At 59.0% G+C, this 26459-nt stretch overlaps 5 protein-coding genes across 7 annotated transcripts; all 5 read right to left on the bottom strand.

Moving 5' to 3' along the window:
• Positions 1 to 36: 36 nt before the first annotated feature.
• TMEM102 (transmembrane protein 102) lies at positions 37 to 2842 on the bottom strand. Its single transcript, XM_036837092.1, has 2 exons — positions 1478 to 2842; positions 37 to 1376 (listed from the first exon to the last, which is right to left on the bottom strand). Exons 1-2 carry the CDS (start codon positions 1689 to 1691, stop codon positions 55 to 57), a joined length of 1536 nt encoding a protein of 511 aa, XP_036692987.1. The 5' UTR covers positions 1692 to 2842; the 3' UTR covers positions 37 to 54.
• A 1241-nt stretch (positions 2843 to 4083) lies between these two features.
• On the bottom strand, positions 4084 to 26422 carry LOC118886830 (uncharacterized protein SPEM3-like). Its single transcript, XM_036837107.1, is given in 5 exon segments — positions 4084 to 5869; positions 5872 to 6521; positions 6640 to 6697; positions 6846 to 7048; positions 25630 to 26422. Coding segments are annotated over 4 exon segments (2616 nt in total). The 5' UTR covers positions 6984 to 7048; positions 25630 to 26422; the 3' UTR covers positions 4084 to 4099.
• On the bottom strand, positions 7765 to 9571 carry SPEM2 (SPEM family member 2). Its single transcript, XM_036837093.1, has 3 exons — positions 9360 to 9571; positions 9151 to 9208; positions 7765 to 9017 (listed from the first exon to the last, which is right to left on the bottom strand). The coding sequence occupies exons 1-3, from the start codon at positions 9495 to 9497 to the stop codon at positions 7765 to 7767; spliced, it is 1449 nt and encodes a 482-aa protein (XP_036692988.1). The 5' UTR covers positions 9498 to 9571.
• On the bottom strand, positions 10456 to 13277 carry SPEM1 (spermatid maturation 1). 2 transcript variants are annotated; one of them, XM_036837104.1, is made up of 3 exons: positions 12676 to 13277; positions 12519 to 12576; positions 11562 to 12319 (listed from the first exon to the last, which is right to left on the bottom strand). In XM_036837104.1, exons 1-3 carry the CDS (start codon positions 12817 to 12819, stop codon positions 11595 to 11597), a joined length of 927 nt encoding a protein of 308 aa, XP_036692999.1. In that variant the 5' UTR covers positions 12820 to 13277; the 3' UTR covers positions 11562 to 11594. The 2 variants fall into 2 exon arrangements, with proteins under 2 accessions (XP_036693001.1, XP_036692999.1); XM_036837106.1 differs by lacking the exon at positions 12676 to 13277 and having other exon boundaries at positions 10456 to 12416; positions 12519 to 12628.
• On the bottom strand, positions 13365 to 25098 carry NLGN2 (neuroligin 2). Of its 2 annotated transcripts, XM_036837091.1 has the most exons (8): positions 24923 to 25098; positions 24611 to 24889; positions 21061 to 21111; positions 18781 to 18930; positions 18422 to 18607; positions 18107 to 18299; positions 17145 to 17741; positions 13365 to 16343 (listed from the first exon to the last, which is right to left on the bottom strand). In XM_036837091.1, exons 1-8 carry the CDS (start codon positions 25065 to 25067, stop codon positions 15470 to 15472), a joined length of 2475 nt encoding a protein of 824 aa, XP_036692986.1. In that variant the 5' UTR covers positions 25068 to 25098; the 3' UTR covers positions 13365 to 15469. The 2 variants fall into 2 exon arrangements, with proteins under 2 accessions (XP_036692986.1, XP_036692985.1); XM_036837090.1 differs by having other exon boundaries at positions 24611 to 25097.
• Positions 26423 to 26459: the final 37 nt, after the last annotated feature.

Raw genomic sequence — 26459 nt, 5'->3', positions numbered from 1 at the left:
TCCACATCCCGCTGGCCAACAGAAGCACATTCCAGGTTAGTAGGAACAGCGTCTTTAATGGGCCCCGCCTCCCACGCCGGCTAAGCCGCCCCCCTTGCGTGCAGCCTTGGCCTCTTCCACAGCGGCGCGCAGGGCGCGGGCAGGGTCCCTGCGAAGCAGGGCCAACGCCCGGAGCAGCGAAGCGGCGCCGTCCCCCGCACCGAGCTTTTGGCCACTCAGAAAATAGTGGGGCAGCGTCCCGGCCTCGAGCACCCGGCCCAGCTCATCCAGCAGCCCGAGGCAGCAGGCGCCCGCATTCTCGGGTCGCGCCAGATAGAGCGCGGGCAGCCGCTCGCACGCCCAGTAGAGCAACGTCCGCAGGAGATAGGGCGCCGCGACCCTAGTCCCGGCCACCAGCGGGCGCAGCAGCGCCTGGGCCGCCGCGTGCGCTTGCAGCAGGGGAACGGGTATGCGCGTCTTGAGCGCCAGCTCTTGGCGGGCGAAGCAGAGCTGCCATCTGGAGGCGCCCGGCCGCTCTGTGCCGCCGCCGCCGGGCACCAGGTAGAAGGAAGACGACTCCGAGGCCAGCGGGCCGGCCCACGAGTGGCTCCGAGCCTCCTGGGGCCAGCCGGCCACGGACACCACGGGGATCAAGTCGAAAAGCAGGAGGCGGCGCGGGGGCCCAGGCGTAGCCAGGAGGATGGTGGTGACCCCCGCGTGGCGGGCTGCGTGGACCAAGCGCGGGGCACCCGGGACCGGAAACAGGGACTCAGCGACCGCAGCCAGCGAAGCAAAGAACCAGGCAGCCACCTGGGCGGGGCACAATGTGGGCCATGCCTCCCGAGCCTCCGACGGCTGTGGCACTGGGCTAACGTCGGCTGCTTTGGTGACGTCACCATTCGTTTTTTTCAGTGGTGAGGGAAAGTCAACATCGGTTACGTCTTGTTGAGGCAATTCTGGCACTGAAACATTACTAGGTGATTTTTCCAAAGACTCGTGTGCCTCAGGCTCAGTGACGTCACCGTGCAGCTGGTCCACGGAGATCTGCGGATCCTTGGGAGTTTGTTTGCTTTGGGCTGGGTGGATCGAATCACGTCCTCCTGGGACTGGGGGTCCTAGGCAATCCTGCCATGCCTCCCGGACCGAGGTTCCGCGTACTTGCTCTGGGAGGAAGAGCCATGCGTAACAGGATCCCACGTCCGGTTGCAGCTCCTGCCCAGTGCCATCTAGCGAAAGGACGGGCACCAGGAGGGTGAAGCTGGCGTCGTAGTGAGGTCCCCGAGCGTAGGGACCTAGAGGCGCAGGCCCCAGATCCAGGGAGCCCTCGCGAATCCCGCCACGAAGCAGCAAGAGCTCTGCCTGAGGAGGAAAGCGAAGGTCCCGGCGGTGAACGAGACCTAAGGAAAGAGAAGGGATCGTAAAGGCGTGATCCAGAGCCGGGGCGGGGTGAGGCGGAGCTGAGAGCTGCAAGTTCCCGAAGGCTGGGAGGGTTACTTACCAAGCAAAGAGAAAACAAAGTCCTTGGCCTGGAGGAGATCTGGTCCTGGCTTGGGACCTTCACTCCAGCTCTCCTGCACACCCAGCTCCTGGATCAGCTGGGTTAGTTCTTGCAGCTGCGCCCCAGAGCAGAAGTCGAAATCCGTGAGCGGCCGGGCTGGGGCTGGGGGCGGTGGGCCCCACCAGGGAGCACTTCCCCAGACCGCGGAAGCCATATGGCTCTGTCGTTTTGGGGCTAGGAAATACACAGACGGGAGGAAGCCCAGACGGGCCGTTCCTTTTGCTGCGGAAAACTGGCCCCCGTTCTTTTCTCTTCCAGAGGCCAAGAGGGTTCCCAAGGCACAGTCCGCCAATGGGTCTGCAGACGAAGGGCCCTAAATTTAGTCTTGACAGGGAACAAATAAACAAATCCTCCGTCCTTGCCCTTTTCTCATATGCTGGCCCCCGCCCCCATGGAACGGTTCACCTGACTCAGCAGGTAGAAAGTAGCTGTTTGGCCCCTCCTAAGGAATGCAGTAGCCTCCTTCGCTGCCCCTTGTCTACGTCCCCTTACCTCTTTTTCAGAAGAGGCTAGTGCTTTACGGCTTCCCTCTTAGGGGTAGCTACAAAGGCTGGGAAGAGAATGGATAGGAAGATTCAACAGGTAACTTCTTCCTGCTGCCTGCAAGGTCACGCCCCTAAATTATAACCACGCCCCTTTCTGGAGGCTGTCGGGGTGGTTCCGGACCAGCCCGGCCTCCAGTCAGAGTTCAGTCCATCCTTTCGCTCTGCAGAGATCTCGCGGCTATCCTGGGAGTTGTAGTTTGTCTTCAAAACTACCAGGGCGTTGGGGCCACGCCGCCACATCCTTTCCGGTTCCGTGGAAGTAGTGCCTGATGGAAGTTGTAGTTTCTATGCAGATAAACTATTCTGTGTCTTTACAAGGCCAGGTCAACCGCACAAACACTCCTTGGGGTTAGAACAGAGGCCTAATAGGATGGATCTGAATAGCAAACAATAATAATGAGGGACATACACTAGGGCATGCGGAGAAATAGGGGACTCTACATCTCACTTGGGAGTAGAGGAGCCCTGGTCATTTAAATCTAGAAGGGTTCTTGCATGCAATTATAACTTCATTTTAGAGGTGAGACTGCAAGCCTAGAAAGGTTGCACATGACTTGTCCAAGGTCAGAGCTGAGCCAGAGAGGTGTTGGAAATGGGCTCTCCCGCTGGGACGTATCTCCTTGGAATCGGTGGTGGTAATGTTAGACAAGAACACACCGATAGTGTGCCTGTAGTGACCCAGGGATGGACATCTGACTCAGGGAAGGGACATATTAGTGTTGCCCACCTCAGACACACAAGTGGTGGCAGGGAAAACACTTTGCAATCTCGCAGCTTATGTGTGTATACAGAAGAGTTATCAGGACTGAAACTCAAGTCCAGAGGAAACTCCAGCTGGGCTAGGGCAGGGCAATGAAAACTTATGAGGGGAAGGAAATTGCTTTCAGCGGCCAGTGCTATCATGAACACAGCTTAAGTCCAGGCTGAAACTAGGAGCCAGAATAATAGGACAGAAAGATAGGACACCAGAGACACGCTCACAGATTAGACCAATGCATGCTGGACCAGGAATTCTTACATTCCTTTTTCCCAGGGGTCTGTCTCCACAGTGAACTAGGCCTAAGTCCATGGGCAAGAAAATTAAGTGGAGACACCTCGAGAAAATTAGAGGCCTATGAAGGAGGGGACCGTCAGAATCCAAGGCTCAATTTGGGGAGCCTAAAACACAAGGTTTCCTAGTCACTGACCAAGAGAGGTCTTCTCCCTCAGTAACCACGAGCCCCAAACACAGCCCAGAACGGGGGAGGCAAGTTTGCATACCTCTGGTCGTGACCCAAGAGACCAGATCAGGAAAACTGAAGCCTGGGCTCTTTCTCACAGTCTGGGGAAATCAGGCGTTGGGTGTCCATGCCTACATCTTACCTCCTCCCCAGAGGGTGGCTTCTGAGCCACCCTAAAAAGAACTAAGTTCTCTGGGCTCTGGGGGAGCTTTAAGATGCTGGGGGTGGGTGACAGGGAAAGGGAAATTGCTCTAAACTCTAAAGCACTGCTCTCCAATAGCATTTTCCATGATGATGGAAACGTTCTAAATCTGTGCCGTCCAATACAGTATCCGCTAGCTCCATGTGACTACTGAGCACTTAGAAGATCATGACACTGAGGAACAGAATTTTTTTCTTTTTTGGCCAAGCCATGAAGCTTGCAGGGTCTGAGTTCCCCGACCAGGGATTGAACCCCGGCCACAGCAGTGAAAGCGCCAAGTCCCAACAACTGGACCACCAGGGAACAGAACTGGACGCCAGGGAAATTCTGTTCCCTGAGGAAGAGAATTTTTAACTTTTTAACTTAATTTTTAACAGAATTACTTTTCCTTAATTTTAACTAATTTATATTCTAATAGGCATATTTGGCTAGTGGCTACTGTAATTGACAGTGCAGCTCTAGGGCCTTGGGGATAACGGATTTAGCTAGACAGCGATGGAGGGAAAGCAGGGATAGCTTAGGTCCTCATCAGGCCCTGTGGGAGGGGGCTGGGGTGGATGTCCTCACACAACCACAGGACACGTCTCTTGTCTCTTTATTCCTCATGCATATCTGTCCCCTGATATCCCCACTCCTTGATGGTCTCCGGTGAGTTGTTGGATGTCTCTCGGTGAAGGCGCCTGGGAGACAGAGCTTCGCATTTGTCCCTGCCCGCTCTGAACTGTCTCTGGCGGGCGTCAAAGACCCCATGCCCTAGCCGGGTGCCTGACCCAGGACAGTAGGGCTTCCAGCTGGTCTTGGGAGGCGTAGACATCTGGCGATAGTTCTGGCAGGCTGGAGGAACTGTATCCATGGGGTGGTACACCCAGTCTTGGCTGCCTGCTCGCCGGGAGGATGATTGCAGCTCAATCAGCACAGGTACCTCTGAGAAGGTTTGCAGGTCATTGTAGGTCAACTGAGCCTTGGGAGAGCAGGAGTTCTGACTGGGTGGGACAGAAGTCCATGGTATGTGCTGCCCTGCATCCTCCTTTCGAGGAACTGCCTCAGATCTAAATAACTTTCGGGTCTGATGTGGGCCCAAAGCTTGGACAGAGTCAGTTCCTAGAGGGTTCTTGTGGAGGCCTGGATTTGGGGTAAGGCCTGGGTTTCTGGAAACTCTACAGTCTTTTAAAGGGCCTGGGGTCCTTTGGAGGACAGAGCCTTGGTTGAGGCCTAGACTCTCACGAAGTTCAGGGGGTTGGGGCTGGTTTGGGGTTTGGGACGTCGTGGATAACTGGGGAGGGATGGGGCCCTGGGAAGAGAGGACAGACGGAGGAGACGTGGAGGTTGGGGGAAAGGTGGGGGGTTGTATTAAGGCGGAGGGCTTCTGGTGGTTGCTGTGTTGATGAAGGACAAAGGATCTGGGAGAAACAAGAGGCAGAGAAAGAGTGCATGGTGGAGGCATGGCGCATGGTGAGCTCTGGGCACTGGTTGGAGAATGGAAGCAAGGTTGAGAAGGTGCAGCACCCTTGGAGTACACCAGGAATTGGGGGTAGACTGGAGCCTGGGGGTCCGTGTTTCTCTTCTCAGAACTGCAAGGATGGAAGCTGCAGTAAGGGAAGGTCTTGGACTGCACAAATTTGTCTTTGGCATCATTTGAGATCTTCCATTCCATAGTCCCCAACTCCAGGTAACCCAGTCTGGATCCTGTGGAGGGCTTGGCACTGTCCCCACTACATTGCTTCAGTGTTTGCTCAGCTGTACCAGAGCTCACCAGACCATGCCCCTCTTGGGGCCTGGAGACGGTACCCAAGTCCTTTCTGGAGTACCCCGAGTTCTGAGGGGGACACACATGGACCACGTTCTGCTTTACCCTGCGGGCATCGTAGACCACCTGGCCGGAGGAGAGGCCTTGGCTGAAGGCAGACAAGGTAGAGGGAATAGAAGCTAGGATGGGGGTAGGGGTGGTGGAAGGGACTGGAGTGGTCGTCAGGGCCATGACCAGCACTGGGACAGAGGTTGTGGCAGAGATCGGGACAGGGGCTGGTGTAGGGGCTAGGGCAGGAGTAGTAGCAGGGGCAGAAGTTGGGGGAGGGACTGGGGCCGAAGGTGGGGGAGGGACCAGAGTGTTGGCATGGGTATAGGTCAGATGAGCATGGGTCAGGGTGCAGACAGAAGTGTGGCCCAGGGACTGGGCTGAGGCATTTGAGGGGGCCTGGGCTTGGGCCTGGGCTGGGGTATGGGCTGAGGTATGCTCAGGGCCATGGACCTGGGCAGAGCTGTGCTCAGGGGTGAGGGCTGGGGAGGGGGTCTGGGCCTGGGGGGTGGTGTGCTCAGGGGGGTGGAACGTGGAGCAAGTCTGGGCCTGAGGTGGCGCGTGCTCAGCGGGGTGGGTTTAGGAGAAGTTCTAGGCCTTGGAAGGAGTGTGCCCAGTGGGGTCCACTGGGGAGAAGGCCTGGGCCTGGGCGGAAGTGTGCTCATGGGCGTGGCCTCGGGAGAAGGTCTCGGCCTGGGGGGGGTGTGCTCAGGGGGGTGGGCTGAGGAGAAGGTCTGGGCCTTGGCAGGAGCATGCGCAGGGGGCTGAACTGGGGGGCGGGTCTGGGCCCGGGCTGGGGCCTGGGCTGGGTCATAGTCTGGGGTCTTCGTCTTGCTCTCTTGGGGCAGGCGGAGTGGAAGCACGTCCACCTTGCTCATCCTGCGGAGCTTGGAAGATGTCTCTTGCCTGGAGTAAAAGGTGGCTCGGGACTTTAAGGCTGTGACCAGAGGGGCCTCGCCAGCTCCCACTACCCTCTCCTTCCACAGTCCCCGTGGAGCCTCCATGGGAGCCCCAGCCCGTCCACACTGAGGCGGCATCCAGCAGCACCCAGAAGCCTTCTCATGTTTTGTGTCTGGCATCCACGAGTCAAGGTGGTTTGGGTGCCCGAGCAGGAAGCTTGGGCGATGGCGGAAGCGGGAAGGATCTCTTGAGCACAGGTTCTTGGGATCCACGGAGCAGCGCATGCACATGCGATGGCTGCCTACACAGCTGGCTTGCTTGTCTGCGGGGAAAGGCGAGATGGGACAGGGCCTGGGTTCCTGAGGGGCTGAGAATCGAGGCAGGGATAGAAGAAAGGGGACAGGCCCACGTCCCCTGAGCCCATGCTGGCGCCCACTCACTTTTGGGGAAAACATGATGGAAGAGTGTCCGCAAGGAGCTCTTCAGATGCCTCCAGAGCTGAGGGAAGCAGGGGAGGGGGGAGGCCGGGAGCAGGGTGAGCCCTGAAATCCAACCCTTGTCCGGCCACACCCCAGCAGCCCTCCCACCTCAGCCCCTTCAAGACCCCAGGGCTCCCCCAACCCCACTGCCCAGATCCTGCCCTGACCAGAGTCACCACATTGATCCCCACGTTGAGCAAGATGAAGCTGCCCAGGATCAGAAGAATTGAGTCTCCTAGTTCCTGGCATTTCCTGGGGTTGGTGCCAGAGCACGGCTGGGCTCGGTAGTGGGTTTGTTCACCCATGGCCGCAGGTCCCAGGACTGCCTGGGCCGCCCGGCCTCCACATAGTCACTGGGAGCCAGACTCCTCTGGTGGGGGAGGGGGAGAAGGACTGGGTCATAATGGGGCAGGTGGTGGGGTCACAATGAGGGAGGGGGAGGAAAAGGAGGGCCCAGGGTGGCATTCCCTGGTAACCAGGTAATCAGGTAAGCTGAGCCTGGACAGTCAAACAGGGCCCGGAGGCCGGCCCACCTCCCCTCGAGCGGTCAATCATTCACTCACCACCCTCTGGCTCACTTGTTCAAATGACACATTCCCTCTCCTGGCCGCTCCTGAGACTAGGAAGACCTCGGCCTCAGAGCCCTGGGGAAGGCCTGGCTGGAGTCCAGAGCTTAGCCTTCTTCATGCCCTTCGCTGGGCGTGGAGCTGGACCTGCCCAGATGTGGAACCTCCCAGTTTGGAAGCAGCTTCTTGTATGAGGCTCTCTGGGGACAGGGACAGCTGAGACACAGAGGAGGTGCCCAGAGACCAGTGGTTTGGAGTCTGCAGCTGCAGATCTCCTTAGTGCATGATATAGGACCAGGAGGGGCCTGCTGGCAGGACTGTGGCCACTAAACCAAGGGGACCCTCAGGCCAAGAAGAGGACACTGGCTTCTTATTGCAGGAAGCCAAGGGCAGGGACCCAGGCTGGCAGAAGGAGTGGCGCTTCCAAGCCACAGACCACCAATGTTTCCTGGACTCTGGCGCTCTTTATTCCTCTCTCCATGCCCTGCCGCCCCCCGACCCCGCCCCCGTTTGCTGCTGGTCAGTTCATTTTCCCAGTCTGGCTTCCGTGCAGAGGGGGCCTCGAGGCCGAGGTGGAAGGCGGCAGCGAGTTGGCCCGCGCTCGGCTCTCCTGCACTTGCCGCTTCAGCTCCAGGCTGTCATACACCTGGTAGTTGGCATTGCCCCCCGGGTCCCGGCTGAGTGGCATGAAGGTGGGCCGGGGCGGAGGGTGCTCGGTAGCCTGGACGTCGGGCAGGGGCTGGGAGGAGCGGACGAGCAGGGCTGAGCTGGGAGCCGGGGCCCGCCGGTACGAGGCCTCGGCCAGCACCGTGAGGGAGGCGGAGGTGGTCAGAGGGCGCCGCACGGGCAGCATCTCGGCCCATTCGGCCGCCCGGCGCCGTACCTCGTGGGGATCCCGGGAATAGTTCAAGTGTTCCGTGGAGGGGTGCGGGCTGCCATTGGGCTGGCTGTGAGCACAGCTGGGGAGGCTCCGTTTGTGGGCCTGGGGGGGGTTGCGCTGCCGGGCTTCGGGCCGGCAGCCCCGAGGCTCCAGAGCGGATGGGGGCTCAGAGCCTTCCAGACCGCGCCGCCGCTGATTCCAGGAGTCATGCGGGAGCTGGCCCCTTGAGGGGTAAGTGCTGTGCCCCCCAGGGACCCACGAGGGGTTAGGGGGCAGCCGTCGGGGAGGTGGTGGAGACGAGGGCCACTGGTCAGCCTCCACGTTGCCCCAGATGCGGGATGGTGAGCAGGAGGCCCCGAGGGACTGCAGCCTTAGCTCGTACTTGGCCTCCACACGCTTGGGCATGCGGCGTGGCTCGGGCGACGGGTAGAGACAGGGTGGTGGCAGGCTGGCCAGGATCCCACCCTGGCGGCCCCAGAGGCCCACGTTGGAGGGCAGGCCCATCCGCTGGTAGAGCCCTCCCCAGCACCCCCGCGGGTACTTGGGTTGTGGGAAGGAAAGGTCATCCTCCTCCTCCAGGTAGGAGTCCGGGTCCTCCCGATCAAAGGAGGGCATCAGCCGCAGCTGTGACATCCTGTGGCTGCGATGCAGCCTATGGAAGACTGAGCGGCTGTAGGGGAATTGTGTGCGGTTCTTCGGTCTCCGCTGGTGGCTGCAGGGGCGGCGGCTGCAGCTGCGGCTACGGTTGTGGAGATGATGGTAGGAGGACGAGGAGTAGCAAGTGGGCCGGGCCATTTTCACTTCCACAGGGTCCAGGGTGCAGTGGATGTGGACGTCTCGGGCCTTGGCTGGAGGATATTTGGGGGAACTTTCACAAGCCTGCGAGATTTCATCTGGGGGAGGCGAGAGTCCGTGAGGGCAGGGCAACTGTCAGAAGAGTTCAGGGTTGGGAACCTGGGGGCCTGGGTTTCTAGGGCCCTGGGAATGGCGGGGGCGGGGTGCCCCCTACCTGTCTTCCGTACTTACTTTTCTGATTAATCCAATAGATGGTCTTGTCTAAGGCATTCTGGAGCCCATGCCATATCTGGGGGGAGGTGTGTGAAAATGAAGGCCAGGCTCTCTACCCTCACCCCCGTCCCAGCCAAGACCGTTCCTGCAGGCGGAGGTGCAGGCTGCAGCTGGTTCCCACCCTCAGCCCTCTTCACCCCTACTGGTGGTCCCCAACCATCGCTGACCATAGCTGCCATGTTGATCCCAATGTTGACAAGAATGACAAGGCCCAGCAGCAGGAGTAGGAAGTCCTCCACATTCTGGGTACTTTCTTGGTATTGATGGCAGCACCCCAGGTTGTCATACCAGAGCTGGTTTTCCATGGTGGGGGGCTCCTAGGGCCACCTGGGCCGCCCCCCCCCCCACCGGCCCTGACCCACACTGCACTCATGCCAGGACCTGGGGTCACCCACCAACAGATGAGGGAGCATGGTCATAATGAGGCACGTAGCAGGGAGTCACAATGCAGAGGTAGCCAATCTTTCATCCACTCAGCTGGCCCTTTATGTGGCCATCTCTGCCCTCGGCTCCCACTACATGGAGCTTAGTCCCCAGAGTTCAGTCTGTCCTTCTGTCTCCATGGGGCCATGCTTAACTTGATTTGCAAACATGGTTGTTACAGATGAGAGACAGTCTTCATAGGGACTGAATCACGCATAAAGGATTTCCTCCATTTCATTGTTCGAGACATTATGGCAGCTTATGCAGCCTGTTGGGATTCCCCACCGACGCCTGCTTGGGGCCAGCAGCAAGGGTGACTAGATGGATGAGTGACAGTAAGAGTCCCCTCTGGGGTCGCCCCACTGCACCATCCCCTCCTTGTCCTGCCCATTTCCCAGTCATAACCCCTCTAGCACCCACCGTACCCACCCCTTCCTGGCCAGGGGTTGCAGCCTTAGGTGTTGGTGGTCACTGAGCCCACTGGCCCCTTCGCTTCAGAGCAAGGGTTTGCCACCTTTGCCAGAGACCAACCCCAACCATGGTTTCTCTCCTTCCTAACCAACTGCCCTCCCACTGAGCCAACCCTCCGGGTTGAAAAACGGTTAGCTGCTGTCTTAAGAAAACCACATGAAAGTCACAAAGCACAAAATAGATGTAATTGTTGATATGACAAAAGGAATCTACTATTATAAACCGGGTTCATTGCTGGGGTCTGTGAAAGTGGTACCGGGGGAACCTCAAGTCATTTTGTTTGCACAATGAACATCTCAACAGATGTTGGGAGGTCCAGTGATTAGGACTCCGTGCTTTCATTGCTGAGGGCCCCGGTTCAATCCCTGGTTGGCGAACTAAGATCCTGCAAACCACACTGCATGGCCAAAAAGAAAAAAAAGAAAGAAAGAAATAGAAACAGCCAGTGGGCATTTTCCATCAAGACTCCAAACACATAGCAGGTGCTCAATATAGACCCACTTAATGGAATCAGCTTAAAATGATCAATAACGTTAGTCAAATGAAAATGAACAGAGAAGCAGGGTGATTCATAAAAGGCCTATCTGTTCACATTCCAGGAACCCATCTGGTATGGAAGGTGAGGTCTAGTCCCTTCGACCTGGCTCCTTGTTCCCAAGTTGTGTGCGTGTGTGTGATCCCAACCGTCTAGAAGTAGGTAGGGCCTGGGTTTCCCTGCTGTCCAGTGGATGCAATATTCTGATGAGTTTACATGGGAAACTGAGGAAGGTGGGAAGAGACTGATGGGCCAGGCTGACTCAGTAGCAATGGGAATCTACCTGTGGGAGCAGGGGGACGGAGTGTCTGAGGCCATGAAGTTGATCCTTGGTGTCCGTGTGACCATGAATAAGTCACTTGGCGTCTCTGAGCCTCAGTCTCCTCACTTGTGACATGGAAGTGCTAATCAGAGGAGTGAGGTCACAGAGGGCTGTGTGGAGGCAGCCCTTGCGAGTGTCCTCAATATTTTATCCTCCGCTCCAAGCCTTCTTGAGTGTACAGGAGCTTCGGGTTCTGACTGGGGAACTGTGAGGGCCTGGGTACCCTCACTCTCAGCCATCCCTCCCCAAAGAAACCAGGGCTTCAGAGGGACCACACCTCACCTGTAGTTGCAGCCTAAACCTGGGCTCTGGTAGGAGCCGGACCTCTGAGAGACTGAGGCCATGGGGATGAGGGTCTCCACTCAAGTGCAGTACTGCCTGGGGATCTGGAATGGGATTTGGGGGGCTTCCCTGGGCACTAAAGAACAGAGTAGAGGCAGGTGGGAGCCTTGGAACCAAGAAGGGCCTGGGAAAGGGCTGAGGACAGGGCCTGGTGAGGCCAAGAGGTTGATGAGGGTCCTCAGGGCTCTCTAGGCCCTGTTGCCAGGGAGATCATTTCCTTAGCAACCAGGCTTCTGGGTGCTGTGTGGGCCCTGGCACCCCCCACACCACCACAAACCACCTCCTCTCTTCTTTTTATTCTTCTCCCAGTCACCTCTCTGTCAGGGAACGGTATACCCAGGCCTTTCCCGTCCCCTCAGCCGTGCTGGATCCAGAGACCGGGGGGTAACAGTGGGACAGGGCCTCCAACTCCCTGGTCAGCTCCCGCAGCCGCCGCCTCACGTCTCTGGCATTATAGGCTACGCGCCCTGAGGAGTGGCGCCGGGGGATGTCTGGGACGTGGGCCGGGCCCAGGATGGGTGGCTGGGCTGGCGAGCACTGCTCCTGTTCTGCCTGGGGCCCCCCTCCACTGTTCTTGTGGCTCAGGGCCTGAGGGCTGTGGGGCGGGGGGTTCACAGGGTACACGTAGGCCTCTAGGTCCAGCTCTGACTGCATCTCTCTTTTGAGCGGCCTTCCCTCTACAGTTTGCTGGAAGCGGATGGTCTGGGTAGGCGGCTCCACAGCATCCTGGGCCCAGGGAGTCCAGAACCCCTGGGTGGACTGAAGGCCTTCCCAGTCCCTGGGGCAATCCCAGTTGTGGGAGCAGATTGTTGTCTGCTGACGCGGGGGCTTCTCGTCGTCGCTGTCAGTGTCAGTGGCCCAGGCTATAGGGCGGTGGGCGCGGCGTGCTGAAGAGCCTCGACGGCGACGGCGGCGAGTGGGGGAGGGGGACACAGCCATTTTCACAGGGTCCATGGTGCACCGAAGGCGGACTGCGGGGGCGCTCTGCTTCGGGGGCTGGGTCTGCTTCCCAGGTGAGCATAACTTAGAAGCTTCTGTGGATCGGGGACAGGTGAGAGGCTGGTGGGGAGCCTGGCTCCTCCAGGGATGGAGAGGCAGCATGCAGGAAGAGAAGCTGCGTAGTTATGGGGTCTGAGCGGGGGGAGCGGGAGGGGAAGGGGCCCGCTTAGGGTCAGGGCTACAACACCTGGTTTCTGCCTTTCCTATTCCCCAACCTCCCCATCCTCCACTTACCTTTCTCACAAATAACACGAAACACGTGGTGTAAGAAGCCACGGAGTCTGCGCCAGACCTAGGTGGGGGAGGACACAGTGACCCCAGGCAGGCCCCGGCCACCCGGCCTGCCCCCCAGCCATCCTGCCAGCACCCTCCCACCCGGCCCCACCCTGACCAGTGTCACCGTATTGATGCCAATGTTAACGCAGATGATGAGGCCCAGTAGCAACAGGATGGAGTTGCCCAGGTCCTGGCAGTTGTTGGTGCTGGGGTTGTGACACGAGGTCCACTGGGGCCGGGGCCGCTCAGCCATGGCCATGGGAGTCCCTAGGGCCACCGGAGCTCCTAGGCCCCCAGCCCACTGTGCCCACAGTGCCACCGGCCGCCTTCCTGTCCCAGAGGCTCCTGGGGGTAAGCGGGTCACAATGATGTGGGGCTCTCCCTCACAATGTGCCAAGAGGGAGAGTCCTGGGCCTGTGTTTGACCCTCCAGCCTGGGCCAGGGCTTAGCAGAGGCCAAACCCTTCACCTTGCGTGTCTCTCCTGTAGCCAGCCACCTGCACCAGCCCATAGGCCCTCTGGCCTGTTCGGTGTCTGTCCCCATCAGCCCCTGCCTGGTCCTCTACGCCAGGCTCTGACCTCTGCACAGACACTGGTCCTGATCTTAACTCCCCAAACAACCCCATTACCAATGACCACCTCACCCCAGCACCCACTCCCCCTTTCTCTCTGACCTCAGAGCTGTTCACTGGAAAGGGCTGTGGGCTCGGACCCCCTCCTCCTCCCTCACTGGCAGAGTCCCTTCTCCAAGGTTTGTTTCTTTAGAGCCCCACCCCTACCTCCCAACATAACAGCAGGCAAAACCAACAGTTAAACTTTTATATTTACAATATTCTCTTCATCTTTTGCCAGGTTTAAAAATGTGTACAGAGCCGCGAAGGGTTGGGGTGGGGACATGGGATTGTCAAGGAGTTGTTCTGGGGACAGGGGCTGGGCATTGGAGTCCGTGGCTGAATCATGGGGTCCCCCAGCCCCCCTCCCATGCCCCAGTTTGGGGGGCATCTGTCTACAGGGTTCAGGGCCCAGGTCCCTAGCATTTAGAGGGCAGGGCTGTTTGGAAAGGAGCTAGACCAGGCAGGGGAAGGGGTGGGAAAAGAACTAAGTTTCCATGGGTGGAGGTGGGGGCAGAAGGGACAGTCAGGAGGCAAAGTTCTGGGGAGCCAAGACCAGGGATTCTGGATTTGGGTGTCAGTGGAAGACAGCACTCCACCCCCCATTCAAATTTGGCACTAATGAACCCACAAAATGCCAGCAGACAAGGATTGGCTCCTTCTCGTCTGGTGTCCCTTGAAACCCTTCCCGACATTGTTCCTTTCCCCAGAGGCCCAAACCGTTTCTCTTTGGGCAGTCACCTTACACACATCCCTTCAAATCAAATTCTTCCTGCTGGTGTCTGCCCCAGTGCCATCCCCCACTGCCCCCTCCATCTGTTCCTCAGTACAGCTGACCCCGTTCTCTCCCCCAACCTGTCCGGGAAAGCCTTTCTCCCCTGCTCTCCTCCCCTCCCCCCTCCACTGCTCCTTTCCTTCAGCCCTGGTGGCCCAGGGATGAGGGGGCAGGTCAAAGGAGGGGGTGGGCAGCTGAGGGGAGAAGCTGGTTTGAGACCAGGAAGGGATGGCTTCAGAGGGGGACAGTGAAGGGGGGAGGGAAAACAGGGGCAGAGAGGGAGGGATGAGACATGGTGAGAAGAGGGACGCAGGTGGGACCCCTTTAGCTGCCACCTCCCCCTCTCCTGTATCCTACCTGCCCTGGCCCAGGACTGAGGAATCCTTGGCACGTTTCGGGGGGTCTTCGCCCCTCAAACCCACCTCACCCGTTTGGCACGGATGAGCGACGGTCTGAGGACGGAGGGAAGAAGGGCTGCCCTCAGACCGCGGTGAGGGCTGTGGTCAAACATGCACGGCCTCTGTGGGTGGCAGGTGGCAGGTGCCACGCAGCCCCCCACCCCCCGAACTCGAGGGGGAGGAAGGGCAGAGCTTAGGGTCTGCTCATCTCCTCAGGGTTTGTCCCTCCCCCTCAGCTTCTGTCAGTTTGAAGTCCTTTCACACCGGCTGTGTGAGAAGTTAAGTGCTGGGCCTGAGGCCCTAAGATGCAGGGAAGTGCTGGAGAGAAAGGGGCCGTCTGCATGGGAAAACATACATCCACATGCAAGAACATGTTTCCACTCAGAAATGCATCCTGGACCCAGGGGAAGACAAGTTCCCAGGCAGCACAGGGATGCAGGATCTCCTCCCTTCCCCGCGGCAGGGAATGTGTGTCTGTCATCTGTGGAAGGCGAGCCCTGCCCGGGGAGACCGTGCTTCACCTCACTTGTGCCACGGGGGATACACATGCTTCGCCGGGGCGGGAGGGCTGGGGGCAGGGCAGGGGGGCTGTGATTTCCTCGCTACTTCCCAGGCACCACCCTGCGTCGTCCGGTGGCCAAGGGTCGCTGTTTGTGAACACACCACTTCCAGGGTCTCCAGGGGGTGGGAGGAGGGAGGAGGTGGGAGAAGGCATGAGGGAACAGGATTCTGGGGCACAAATCCCCGCAGAAATTCTTTGAGGGAGCCAACATGTGTCCAGGGCGGCAAAAAAACCTCACCCTGCACATGGGAAAACACACCCCCTCGTGAGAAAGCACACCTCCACGTGGGAAAATACTTCCACGTCTCCACACATCGAAGACGGGTGTCCAGACGACGGAGGGGAAAAAACATCCCCCCAGTTGTTCAAAGGCCCAGGTCCGGAGAATAGAACGGGCCACTCCGCGCAGGAGAAGCGCAGACATTCCGGCGAGGAAACCCATGTCCACCTAAAGCTCCTCGACGTGTGACAGCCCCACACGACAAAAGCCTGTCGCCAAGTCCTCCTCCCTGCCTTCTGAGTGGGCCGGGAGGGCCGGGGAGGGGGGCCTCCCCGAGCTGCCCCCTATACCCGAGTGGTGGAGTGGGGATGGGGGAGTGTGTTGTTGTGGCTGGTAGCGGTGGGGGGAGGCGGGGGGAAGGGCCCAAAGGGATGGAGGGAGGGGGGCGGCGGGGGAGGGGGTGGCCCCAGGCCGCTGGGCAGCAGGGTCAGGGCCCCGGGGGCCAAGAGAGGCACATCGTCCGGCGCCCGGCGCAGGGCCAGGGTGTAGTCAGGCGGGCAGGCGGGGCGCAGGGCCTCCGCAGGGTCCGCCCCGACACCCCCACCCCGCTTCAGCTGCAGCGACACCAGCTCCTCCTCGGGTGGCAGCTCACGGCCGGCCGCAGGGAGCAGGGGGCCCCCACCGGGCACGCCGGAGCCTGAGCCGCCGGGGGGGCTGAGCCTCCTGCACCGCAGCTCTTGCCGCCGGTCCCGCTTGTAGTAGAGGGCAGCGAAGGCGAGGATGTTGAGGAAGAGGAGGGAGGCGCCCACGGCCACAGTGACGCTGAGCTCCGTGGAGTAGTCTCGGGAGTCCCCGGGGAAGCGGTCGTAGGCCCGGGGGCCCGGCTCAGGCTCGGGCTCGGGAGGCAGGGTGGCCGGAGGCGGCGGGCGGCGAGTGCCTGGGGCACCAGGGGGCGGGCGCGGCGGCCAGCGCGTGGCGTAGGGAGGGAGGCGCGTGGTGGTGGTGAAGAGCTCCGTGTGCAGGTTGTGCAGGTGCGGCACGAGCTCCAGCCAGAAGGCCACCTTGTTGGCGCGGTAGTTGTCGCGCACGCGCGGCTTCAAGCCGATGTGCAGGTACTGCTTCTCCTTGCTGTTGAACTTGCTCCACACCACCTCCTCGAAGCGGTTGGGCTTGGTGTGGATGAACTTGGTGTCCTGTGGCACCGGCTGGTTGGGGTCGCTGTGGACACAGGGGGGCAGGGAAAGGAGGAGTAAGGGTGAGGCTCCCATGAAAGGCGGGGGTGGGGGCGTGCTATGGGAGGAATGGGGAGAGAGACGGACAGAGATGCAGAGAGCTGGGGAGACGGGAAGAGAGACAGAGACGGATACAAAGAGACAGAGAAATTGCCAGAGACGGACGGACAGACAGACAAATAGGGATGAAGCCAGACTGCCAGAGACAGTCTGAGATGAGGACAGAGGGGCAGAAAGGGCAGAGACAGACCACCAGTGACAGAGGCAGAGTCTGAGACTGAATGAGATAGAGACATATGGAAACAGAGACACAAAAGGACATGAGAGGCAGCCAGGGGGAAACTAGAGAGTACAGGGTAACCAGATCAAAGCAAGCAGAGATATCAATGGATTTCAAGAGAGAGAGGCAGAGCCAGCAATAGACAGACAGACACAAACCCTCACACACACTCAGATACACAGATGGGAGCACTCAGACAGAGGGCCGGAGCTCTGGGAGAAGAAGGAGAGAGCTGGGTGGGCAAGGGAGGGAAGGAGAGACAGACACGGAGCCAAAGGCACCAAGTGAGCCCGCCCCCCAGAAAAGACAGGGACCTCTCTGTCCAACTCTTCTGAATCTCCAACACACACAGAGGAGCTGTCCGGCAGGTGTCTGAGTCGAGAAGGCAAGAGTGCCTTGATGGAGGAATGATGGCCGTGTGAAGGAGAGGGAGAGAAGGGGCTGAGGATGGAGGGGGTGTGTGCCCTGACCTGCAGGGATGCCCAACCCAGCCCCTCTGGCCCTCACCCAGTCTTGGCGAAGTTGGTCCAGTAGGTCATGACCACGGCACTGAGCATGACATCATTCTTGGAGAAGTTGCAGGGGAAGAGGTCGGTGGCGCCCACCATGGGCACACCAAAGACGTAGGGTAGCTCGTCCCCGTGCGCTGCGTCTGCCCACTCGGGCCGACCCTCAGCCTGGCAGTGGTGGTAGAAGGTGTAAAAGTAGACAGGGGACTGGTAGTCAGCGTGCAACTTGGCGGTGGCCACAGCCGGTGCCACCCACTGGTGGTCAGTAAAGAGCGCCAGCAGGGTCTTGCGCCGCATCTCGCCATTGTCCCTGTCGGCCCAGTCCGTGTACATAAACTTGATGGTCTCCCGCAGCACATCCTTGCCCTCTGGGTAGCCATACAGGTTGTCCACAAAGTTGGAGACGGTGAAGTCGAAGGCGCTGGCGGACACGCCGTCCTCGCTCTCTGCTGAGTCTTCCACGAACTTGAGGCCCTCTCCCTGGTTGACACCGATGAGCATGTCGTAGTTGAGGAATTCTCCCTGCTGCATGAGGATCTCAGGGTCATCGGGGACTACGTCACCGTCCACCACGGGCCCAAAGGCGATATGGTAGCTGGGGAGAAGGGGTCAAGGTCGCATCACCTGTTCACCGGCCTGCTCTCAGCTCACAGCCTGCTGAGTCCTCTGCTCAGAAGACCCCTCTCCCCTAGTTAAAACCTTCTGAGCCCTTCAGGGTACTTGGCCGCACGGGAAGTCCTCCCTCAAGCACTTCACGGAGCTCCGTGCACACTGGCTCTGTTTAGGCACCTCCGCTTAGGGAAGGCTTCTGGGAGAAGGCAGGGCCCCAGGAGGGGCTTGAAGCCCACCTCTCCTGGCTAAATGGCATGCCTGTGGCCTGCGGGCACCTCTCACCCTCAGCCTCCTTGGAACCAGCAAGGAGAATGGAGGCCTGGACCTGGCCCTCTCCCACCCCCATACCGGGCGGGCTGCACGTCCTGGTCCACCAGCTCCCGCGAAGGCTTCCGGCGCAGACACTCCACGGCCTCGGCGCTGTCCTCCCGGTCACAGCCCACCTTGGCCGCCAGCAGCCGCGTGTACTTGAGCGGCTGGTAGTTGACAGACCAACTAGAAATGGCAGTGCCACTCTGGGCGATGGCCTTCTGGAACAGCCCTGGTGGGACAGGCAGGCTTTAGGCTGGGCTGTATCAGCCTGATGGAGGAGAAGGGGGACCTGGTGGGGTCGGGGGTGTGGGAAAGGGGACAGGAGGGACAGGCTGAGGAGGTGGCTGGTACCTTCTGAATGGTGGGAGAGGATCAGAAGGTTGACACAGGAGGCCCCTGCCCCAGATCCGAAGATGGTGATGCGCTCGGGGTCGCCCCCAAAGTGGGCAATGTTCTCACTGAGCCACCGCAGGGCCTGGATCTGGTCCAGGAGCCCATAGTTGCCTTTTGCAGCCTGGTCCCCAGTGCTGAGAAAACCTGGGGGTAGAGGAAGAAAGGGGGCTTCCTGGGGGTGTCACAGCACCCTTGCCCTCTTTCTGGGCAGCTCAGTCCAGCCCAGAAGCCATTCTGCTTCTGCTGGGTTTAGAGGAACCCTGCCGGCAGGCCCTCCTCCCAGACTCCAGCCCCTAGAGTTGGCTGCCCACCCTCACCGAGCACCCCAAGCCGGTAGTTGAGTGTGGCTACAATGACGTTGCCGTAGGCGGCCAGGACAGAGCCATCGAACATGTTCCCGGTGCCCTCCATGTAGGAGCCGCCATGCAGAAACAGCATCACCGGCTTCTTCCCGGAGTCCCGGATATCTGCGAGGGGAGGGGGCGGGTGGGTGGGCCGGGAGATGGGGGACAAGGACACAGTCAGACCAGAAGCAGCACCGCCCAGCTCCCAGGCCTGCCGAGTTCCAGCCCGGAGCTCAGGGGACATGTCACTCCCATCCCTGGGGGGCAAGACCGGATTCCCCTCCCTCCCTCCCCAGCTAGCCCTGGCAGAAGATCCCTCCCCACCTCCTGCCGGTGTGCCCCACAGCACTTCTCCACATGCCTGGCAGACCTTCCAAGAAGCCTAGCAGAGGCAGGGGTGGGGGCTGGCCCTCCTCAGGGCATCTGCTGGACCCAGGGGAACCCCTCCCCACACACACACAGCAAATCTCCTTCCTGCTCCTAAGAAGAGCGAGCTCCCAAGGCTGTCACTAGAGCTAGAGATCCTGGGAGGGTCCTGGCGTTTCTTTCGACTCAGGCCTTGGGCCTCAGCTCCACATGGTAGCCTGGTCTGTGGGTGAGGGGGTGCCAGGCCCTAGGGTCCCTGGGGGCTTGGTCTCCTCCCCGCCCTAATTCCTTTCTAGGTCACCTCCCCAGTTACCATGGCAACCCCCAGCCTAATTACTGTGGCAGGAGGCTGCAGGGTGGGAAAGAGTCTGCTTAATGAAGCCAGGGTGCAGCTCTAGTCTCGGACCCCCCAAACTGGCCTAAGTCCTGAGTTCTGGACCCCTCTCTTGCCATGTCCCCAAAGGATCCCATGATCACTCCCATATGTAGAAGGCTCTTGAGGCACTACAGACCGGACTGAGGGGTAACTAATTCCAGAAGAGGGTGGGAGTCTGAGAGGGCTTGCCAGGGTCCCTGCCCCTGCAGCTCCTCCACGATGCAGCCACAGTGCCCGTGCTGGCATCACCCCTGGCCTCCAGGCCCTCCTCTTTCTTGACACCTGCAATCTCTGACCAGCCTGGGCACTCGGCAAATAAGATCCAGGCCTGGGCCTCCACAGCTGGTCCCCAGTGCCTCTGCCCGCCTCCCTCATCCCGCTAGAGACTTCCCTCCTGGCAGAAGGTCAACCAACAGGTCACTGAGACACTCCCCTCCACCCCCCCAGACAGCTTCCTGCCTCCTGTCTCTTAGGACCTTCTCTGACACCTCCTTCCACCTGACTTTGGCCAGGAGCTCCTAGGTGGGCAGTGCCCTCTCTGTGTCCTCCCCAAATCCTATTGTTCCCTTTGTTCCTGAACCTCCAGTGGTCTTCCAACAGTTCAGGCTGGTCTCCTTCCCTCCGAGGTCCTGTCCTAAATGTCCTCACTCCTCCCCGCTCCTGCCCACCCAGCACCTCCACTCCCAGCGAGGGGGGAGGGGGAGTCAGAAAGGGAAGGAGCAGGAAGGGGGGCTGGGGCGACAAGAATTCAAAACCAACAACAAAAAACAGGATCAAGAAAGAAGAAAGAAAGAAAAAACAACAACCAAAAAACAAGAAGCTCTCGGGGCAGATTCAACAAGAAAAGAAAAAAAAACCAAAAAAACAAGAAACCAAAAAGATCCATTTTTGGAAAAAAAGAAAAAAAGAAAAAAGTTCTTTGCACTTTTTCAAAATTTTGTGGTGAAACTTCAAGATATTGGGCCCTGTTTTCAAAAATGTCCAAATTCTTTAATTTGCTTCAAATGTGCGTTTTCTGCATCGGACAGGCTTTTTTTTGGAAACTGTAGCAGGTTTCTGCTGTTTCAATTGTGTCATCAATTTGCCAACTTAAATTTGTTTTTTTCAAATGTTATTTTGCTCCAAATTAAAATTGTTTTTTCAAATGTTATATTTCACAAGTTTCAAAACAGTCCAAATGTCTGTCAAGCTAAACATTTTATCCAATTCTTTGGTGTTTTTTGGTTTTTGTTTTTTTTCTGACATTCCAATTTCTTTTTGCACTTTATTTTCGCCATGTTTAAGCTTTTCTTGCCGGTTTTCTAGTGGGTCCAACATTGTTCAAATTTCGTTTGAAGTTTTCATAATTCTTTTTTCCAATAATTACAAATTTTTCTTTTCTTTTCTTTTTCGTTTTTAGTTGGGAAAACGACTGAGGGGCCTTGAGGGCTGTGAGGGCATTTAGTTAGGGGCAGGGCCGAGAACTTCCTCTTATCAGCAACCACATGCAGCAGCGGGATTTTTAAATCTACCTGTGTCTGGCGGATTGAGCGTCGCCTCGTCACGTTTTTTTGTGAGCGGACCTAAGACCGGGAACACAAAACAGAGAAAAAAGGACAATTTTGTGGGGAAAGATGGGGGTCGAGGGGAGGTGGTGGATGGGGAGGGGAGGAGAGAAAGCAGAAAAGGGGAGGGTGAGGGGCAGAAAAAATAAGCCAAAAAAAGCAAAATTTGTTTGCAAGAAAAAGAAACCAAGAAAAGAGAAAAACGTTTCTACAACCCAAATTTTGTTCCCCTCCCCGGAAAAAGTCATGCCCCAAAGAAAAGGCTGGTTTTGGGGGGGTGGGGTGCCTGAGTGGGCTGAGGCCTGTCTTAAGACATATTGATTTGGCTGGAAAGGATTTGGCTTGTCCAAGTGTTTGCTAATTGCTGGAAATGAAACGGTGTTAGAGGTGGGGTGGGTGGGAGGGGAGGGGAAGCCAACCAGGGAGCCTGGGAGCCCAAGGCCAGCTGTGCCCCACCCGGGGCGGGGGGCGCCACCACTCACGCAGGCCCTCTTCAGGACCAGCCAAGCACCTGCCCGCTCCCCCAGGCTGTAGAGAGGAGGGGTCCCAGCAGAAAGGACTCTGCTTCCCTCTGGACCAATCTGGCGGGCAGAGGGTAGGATGGGGCTGGGGCAGCCCGTCCCCACAGCTCACAGCCCCTGGAAGCCGTCAGCTCTCCACTGGCCAGCGGGGGGGTGGTCAGCGAGGGATGCCTGCCCACATCCCAGCCTCTCACCAGCCAGCATTTCTCTTCCATCCGCACTCACAAGCCTGACTTCTCACCCCACCTCCCCAGTGTGGGGTGAAGCAGGGAAAGGGGTCATCAGGTCTTGCCCTCCACTCCACCTCTTCCCTCTGACCCCCCTCCCCAACCTCATCCCTTACCCAGGCCTGCTCTCCTCCCCCACAAATGGTAAACTCCCCACCAGGGGCGCCAGCCCCCCACCAACCCCTGCTCTAATGCCAAAAGCCCCCCTCCCCAATTGGGGGTTCAGTCCACAAATAGGGAATAGGAAACACAGTGCCCTGAGCCAGCCCGACACATAAGGTGCCAGGAGGTGCAGGGAGGCACAAAGTGTGCCCCCTGTCAAGGAAAGGCCCCAGACTGGGCTCAGAGTTTGGCTCTAGGCTTCTTTCAGATTGGGGGATTAGTCAAGGGAGAGCTGGAACCCAGAGGCCTGAGGGGTTCCCCCAGGCTGATCAATTTCTCCTCAGTGGCCTGGGGACCAGCATGCGGAGGGATGGGTCAGTAAGGCTGAGGCCAGCCTCTGCAAGGCTTCTCCCAGATGGTGGTGATGGCCCCAAGGGGACCCATTAGGATCAGGGCCTGTTCTTCTCTGACAGGATAGGGATGGGGATGGGGATGAAGTCAGCAGGGCATATGTGCGCGTGAGAATATTAAGTGTGCGGGTGTGTGAGTGTGTATGAGTGTGTGTGTGTGTGTGTGTGTGTGTGTGTGCCTGAGTCAACCTCTTCCTCCCAGAGCTAGTGTGAAGATTCAGTGAGATCACCTGAATGTGTCAAGCCCCAAGCAGGTCTGCAATAAGCGATGGTTAAAAATACAGACGGTGTGGGCATGGGTGGGGTGGGGGCAGGGTGGGAAATTTGTGTGGAGGTGTTGGAGTGGACAGTCCATTAGTGGGAAGTGCTGGGTGAATGTTTCACATGAGGGGTGACGAGCCAATAGACCGCTGAGTGGGGCGTTGCAGGCGAGACAGCTTTCTACCTGAAGATGTGGGTGGAGAGTCCACGAGTGGAGAGCATTGAGATGGGTGGCCTATTGTAGGCACTGGGGTGAATGATTCACTGGTAGGAGGGCGCTGGGGTAGGTGGTCCATGAGAGGGCAAGGGAAGGTAGAGTGGATGGCTCTGAGGCAGAGGGTGTTGGGATATTGGGGAGGATGTGTGGAATGTATTGGGGTAAGTGGTCTATCAGAGTGCTTGGAATCTGAACAGGATTGGAGTAGAAACTTCTGTGCATTGTGTGTATGGGGGGCTAGGGGGCGTGGCTTATACGGGGAGGGGTAGTGATGGTGTTGAGGTGCATGAGGTGTTCTGTGATTGGCATGTCCTCTGGGTGCAGGGAGCGAGGTGTTGGAGTACTTGATGTGTGAGTAGGGTGTAGGGTTGCCACCTGTGCTGTCACAGCCTGAGGTACGATACTGATGACCTCTAGGCAGGAGTTGGGGTAAGTGATGTCTGAGAGGTGTTGAGAACGTAGGGGACTGTGGTGTGAGTAGCCTGTTGGAGCACATGATCCAGCTGCAGGGTTACTGGGGTAAAGGTCTGGGTATGGGTGTTACTAGGGTACATGATCTATACCCAGAGATACTGGGGAGCACAGGTCTATATGGGTGACAGGGTACACAATTCCAGACAAGTGTTGGCGTCCATGCTGTGTGAAAGTGCTGGGAATTTTGATACGTGGGATTCTAGAGCACAAGGTCAGTGTGCCGGTCGGTTGGGTACATGACCTGAGTGTTGAGTATTTGAAATTCCTGGTCTTGTAGTGGGACTTGAGTTCATGATGTGCGGGTGTTGGGTGTGTAGGGTGTACAGTGGGGTTCCTGGGTACCAAGCCTATATGTAAAGTTGTTGGAAAATGGCCTGTGGCGGGTGTTATCAGAGTGGATGGTCTCTGTGTGTGTCGGGTGTTTTGGAGTGGTGACACGGGGAGTAGGAAGGATAACGTGGGGGCTCTTTGTGAGGATGGTCTGTCGGGGTGGCTGCAGGCCTGTTGATTACCCTCTGCCGTGGGCTGCTGGAAGGTACTGACTCTGGTTGGTCTCGATGTGCTGAAGGCTGGCTGGTGGGGAACTGCTGCTGGCGACTCTGAGCAGTGCTGTAGTGAACTAGAGAGTTCATTGTCAAGAAGAGCCAGCTCAGAGCCCCGCGGAAGGCGTTCTGCTGGGGATGGGCGGGCTGTGCTGTGAGTGGAGGGGCCCTTGGCAAGGAGCTTCCCTGATCCTTCAGGAGTGTATAGGGATCAGGGGACAGAGCATCCTGGGGAAGAGGCACTCAGCGCAGGTGAGGGGCCCTGCATGTGACAGAAGGACGTCTGCCCATGCTGGCCTGGGGAGAAGGAGTCTTTGCTGTCCTTGAGGTGGAGGTGCAGCTCAAGTGGGTAGTGGCTGGGGACAAGCCCAGGCCTGGGCGCAGGAGATGCGGCAGAGCCGGAGTGGCTGTCTAGGCAGCTGATGATGGGTGCCTCCACCACCTGATCGCCCTCAGTGTCCCCTCTGTGTGTGCCTCTGTGGGCAGGGGGTGGGTAGGCCCAGCCTAGTGCCTGCTGCCCTCGCCATCGGCTCTCTGGGCGCACAAAGAGCTTCTGGGCTGACTGTGGGATTCGTTCCTGGGACTGCCTGGCAGGGACCGGTACCACCCTGGGAGGGCACGCAGAGCCCGCAGGGACGCACTGCCCCTCACTGCCCCGGCGAAGGCCCAGTTCCCGGCCCGGGGCGTGCCGGCGCCTGAGGGTATGCATGGACGTCTGTGGGCTGTGTCCACCGGGGGCCCGGCCCGGTGCCCGCGCCCTTACCGTCCTCGGTGGGCACGTAGAGGTTGAGGTACAGGCAGTCCTCGCTCTGGTTCTGCACGTAGGTGGCGGCCGCCTCCAGGTTGTCGGTGAACCACACGGGTAGCATGATGGCGGGCAGCGCCCCGTGCAGGTTCTGCGGGCAGGCGGGCGGCAGGGTGGTGGCGTTGCGCACGCCGGGCCACGAGGCGGGGGCCTCGGGCGGCTGGAAGCGGCGGGCGCCCAGGGGGGGCGTGGCGTAGGGCACGCCCAGGAACTGCACGACCGGGCCCAGGATCTCGTTGTTGAGCTCGCGCCGCACGCCGCGCACTCGCCCGTAGGCCGTGTTCACCACTGGGAAGCGCTCCTCCCCGAGGCTGCCGAGACCCAGGCCCGGGCCGCCCGGGGCGCCGCCGCTGGGACCCCCTCCCCCGCGCTGAGCCCCCGCCAGCCCCACCAGACACAGCGCCAGGAGCCACATACTGATCGGGGACCCCCCCTCCCTCCCCGGGACCCCCCCCTCGGAGAGAGAGAGAAGGGGGGGGAGAGGGAGGGAGGCCCCCCTCGCCCCAGGAGGGAGGAGGGGGTGGGGGAAAGGGAGGGAGGAGGGGGGTGGGGAGGGACCTGGGTTAGACGGGACAGAGAAGGGGTCTGTTCCTCTCCATGGAGGGGGCGAGGGGTGGGGAAAGGGAAGGAAGTGGGAGAAGGTGAAGGCAGGCCCGACCTGCGGGGAGGAGGGACAGACAGACGGACGGACAGAAAAATACAGAGAAGAGGTGCAAGAAGGGAAGGGAAGTTGGACGGGGCAGACAGACAAGAATGGGAAAACAGAAGAGACAGGTGGTTAGTGGCTCGGAATTCAGACCAAGTCGCCCCCCTCCTTCCATCCTCAGGCCCCTTGGCACCTCCCCCCCCCAACCCCAGCCACCCCTCCCCTCAGCAGGGACCCAGATAGAAAAGTCTGAGGCCGGGGTGAGGTCCAGATGTGTTAAATGTCTAGGACCGCCAGAGGGGAAGGAGGGTCAGCTCCCCAGACCCAGTACAGTACTTCCCCTTCCAGCTGTTTATCCCTCCCAGGCAGGTTCTCCTCAGGGACTCAGGAGTCCCAGTTCCCACCTCCCTGGAAGGGATGAGATAGACAAGGAAGAGAAAATAAAAATACCAAGTCATTAATTAGCAGGAAGTGGTGGGTTTGTTTATACGTGTTAATCACTCCTGAGCTGTAATTTCATGGCACTGAACTCCCACCCCAGGCCAGACTTGGGTCTTTCTTGGGACTGCACAAGCCCAGCACCTTACCCTCCCTTCAACATCTCATTCTAGCAGGATTTGTGTAGTGGGGGAGACCCCTGCACCCCAGGCCCTCTCCATTTCTCCCCTCAGAAGTTAAGGTGCCTTGAGGCAGGGGCTAGACAGGGAGGGGATGCTGGAGGGGCAAATCCAGGGACAGGTGCCTGATTCTGCAGCCGGTTGCCGGGCGACAGGATGCTGCCCCGCAATGCTACCTCGGCAACGGGCTGCAGCTTTAACCCTGGAGTGGGGGTGGGGGGGGGGTCTGGAGGAAGAGGGGAAGGGGCTGGGTTGGTTATGGGGTCCATTCAGGGCATGAGGAGGAGAGCAGAGGCATGAGTCAGAATGCTAGAGTTTCCCCCAGCCTTTGCATAGAGGGAGAAGTATATATGTTGAGGGGAGCTGGAGACTAGGGGCCTAGAGAACCCTAAAAGAGCTGCCTCTTGCCCCTTGTTGGCCAGTCAGAACCTAGCCCTAGTGACCAGGCCTCTGGCTAGGGAGAAGGGGTGCTGAGGTGGCTTTAGGGGGAATCAGAAGCACCCACCAATGGCTCCCCTCCCACAGTCTTGAACAGCCTTGAACC

The sequence above is a fragment of the Balaenoptera musculus genome, chromosome 20, assembly GCF_009873245.2.
Source record: "Balaenoptera musculus isolate JJ_BM4_2016_0621 chromosome 20, mBalMus1.pri.v3, whole genome shotgun sequence".
NCBI lineage: Eukaryota > Metazoa > Chordata > Mammalia > Artiodactyla > Balaenopteridae > Balaenoptera > Balaenoptera musculus.
The sequence above is the reverse complement of the archived record's forward strand: the minus strand, read 5'-3'. Positions and strand labels throughout refer to the sequence as shown.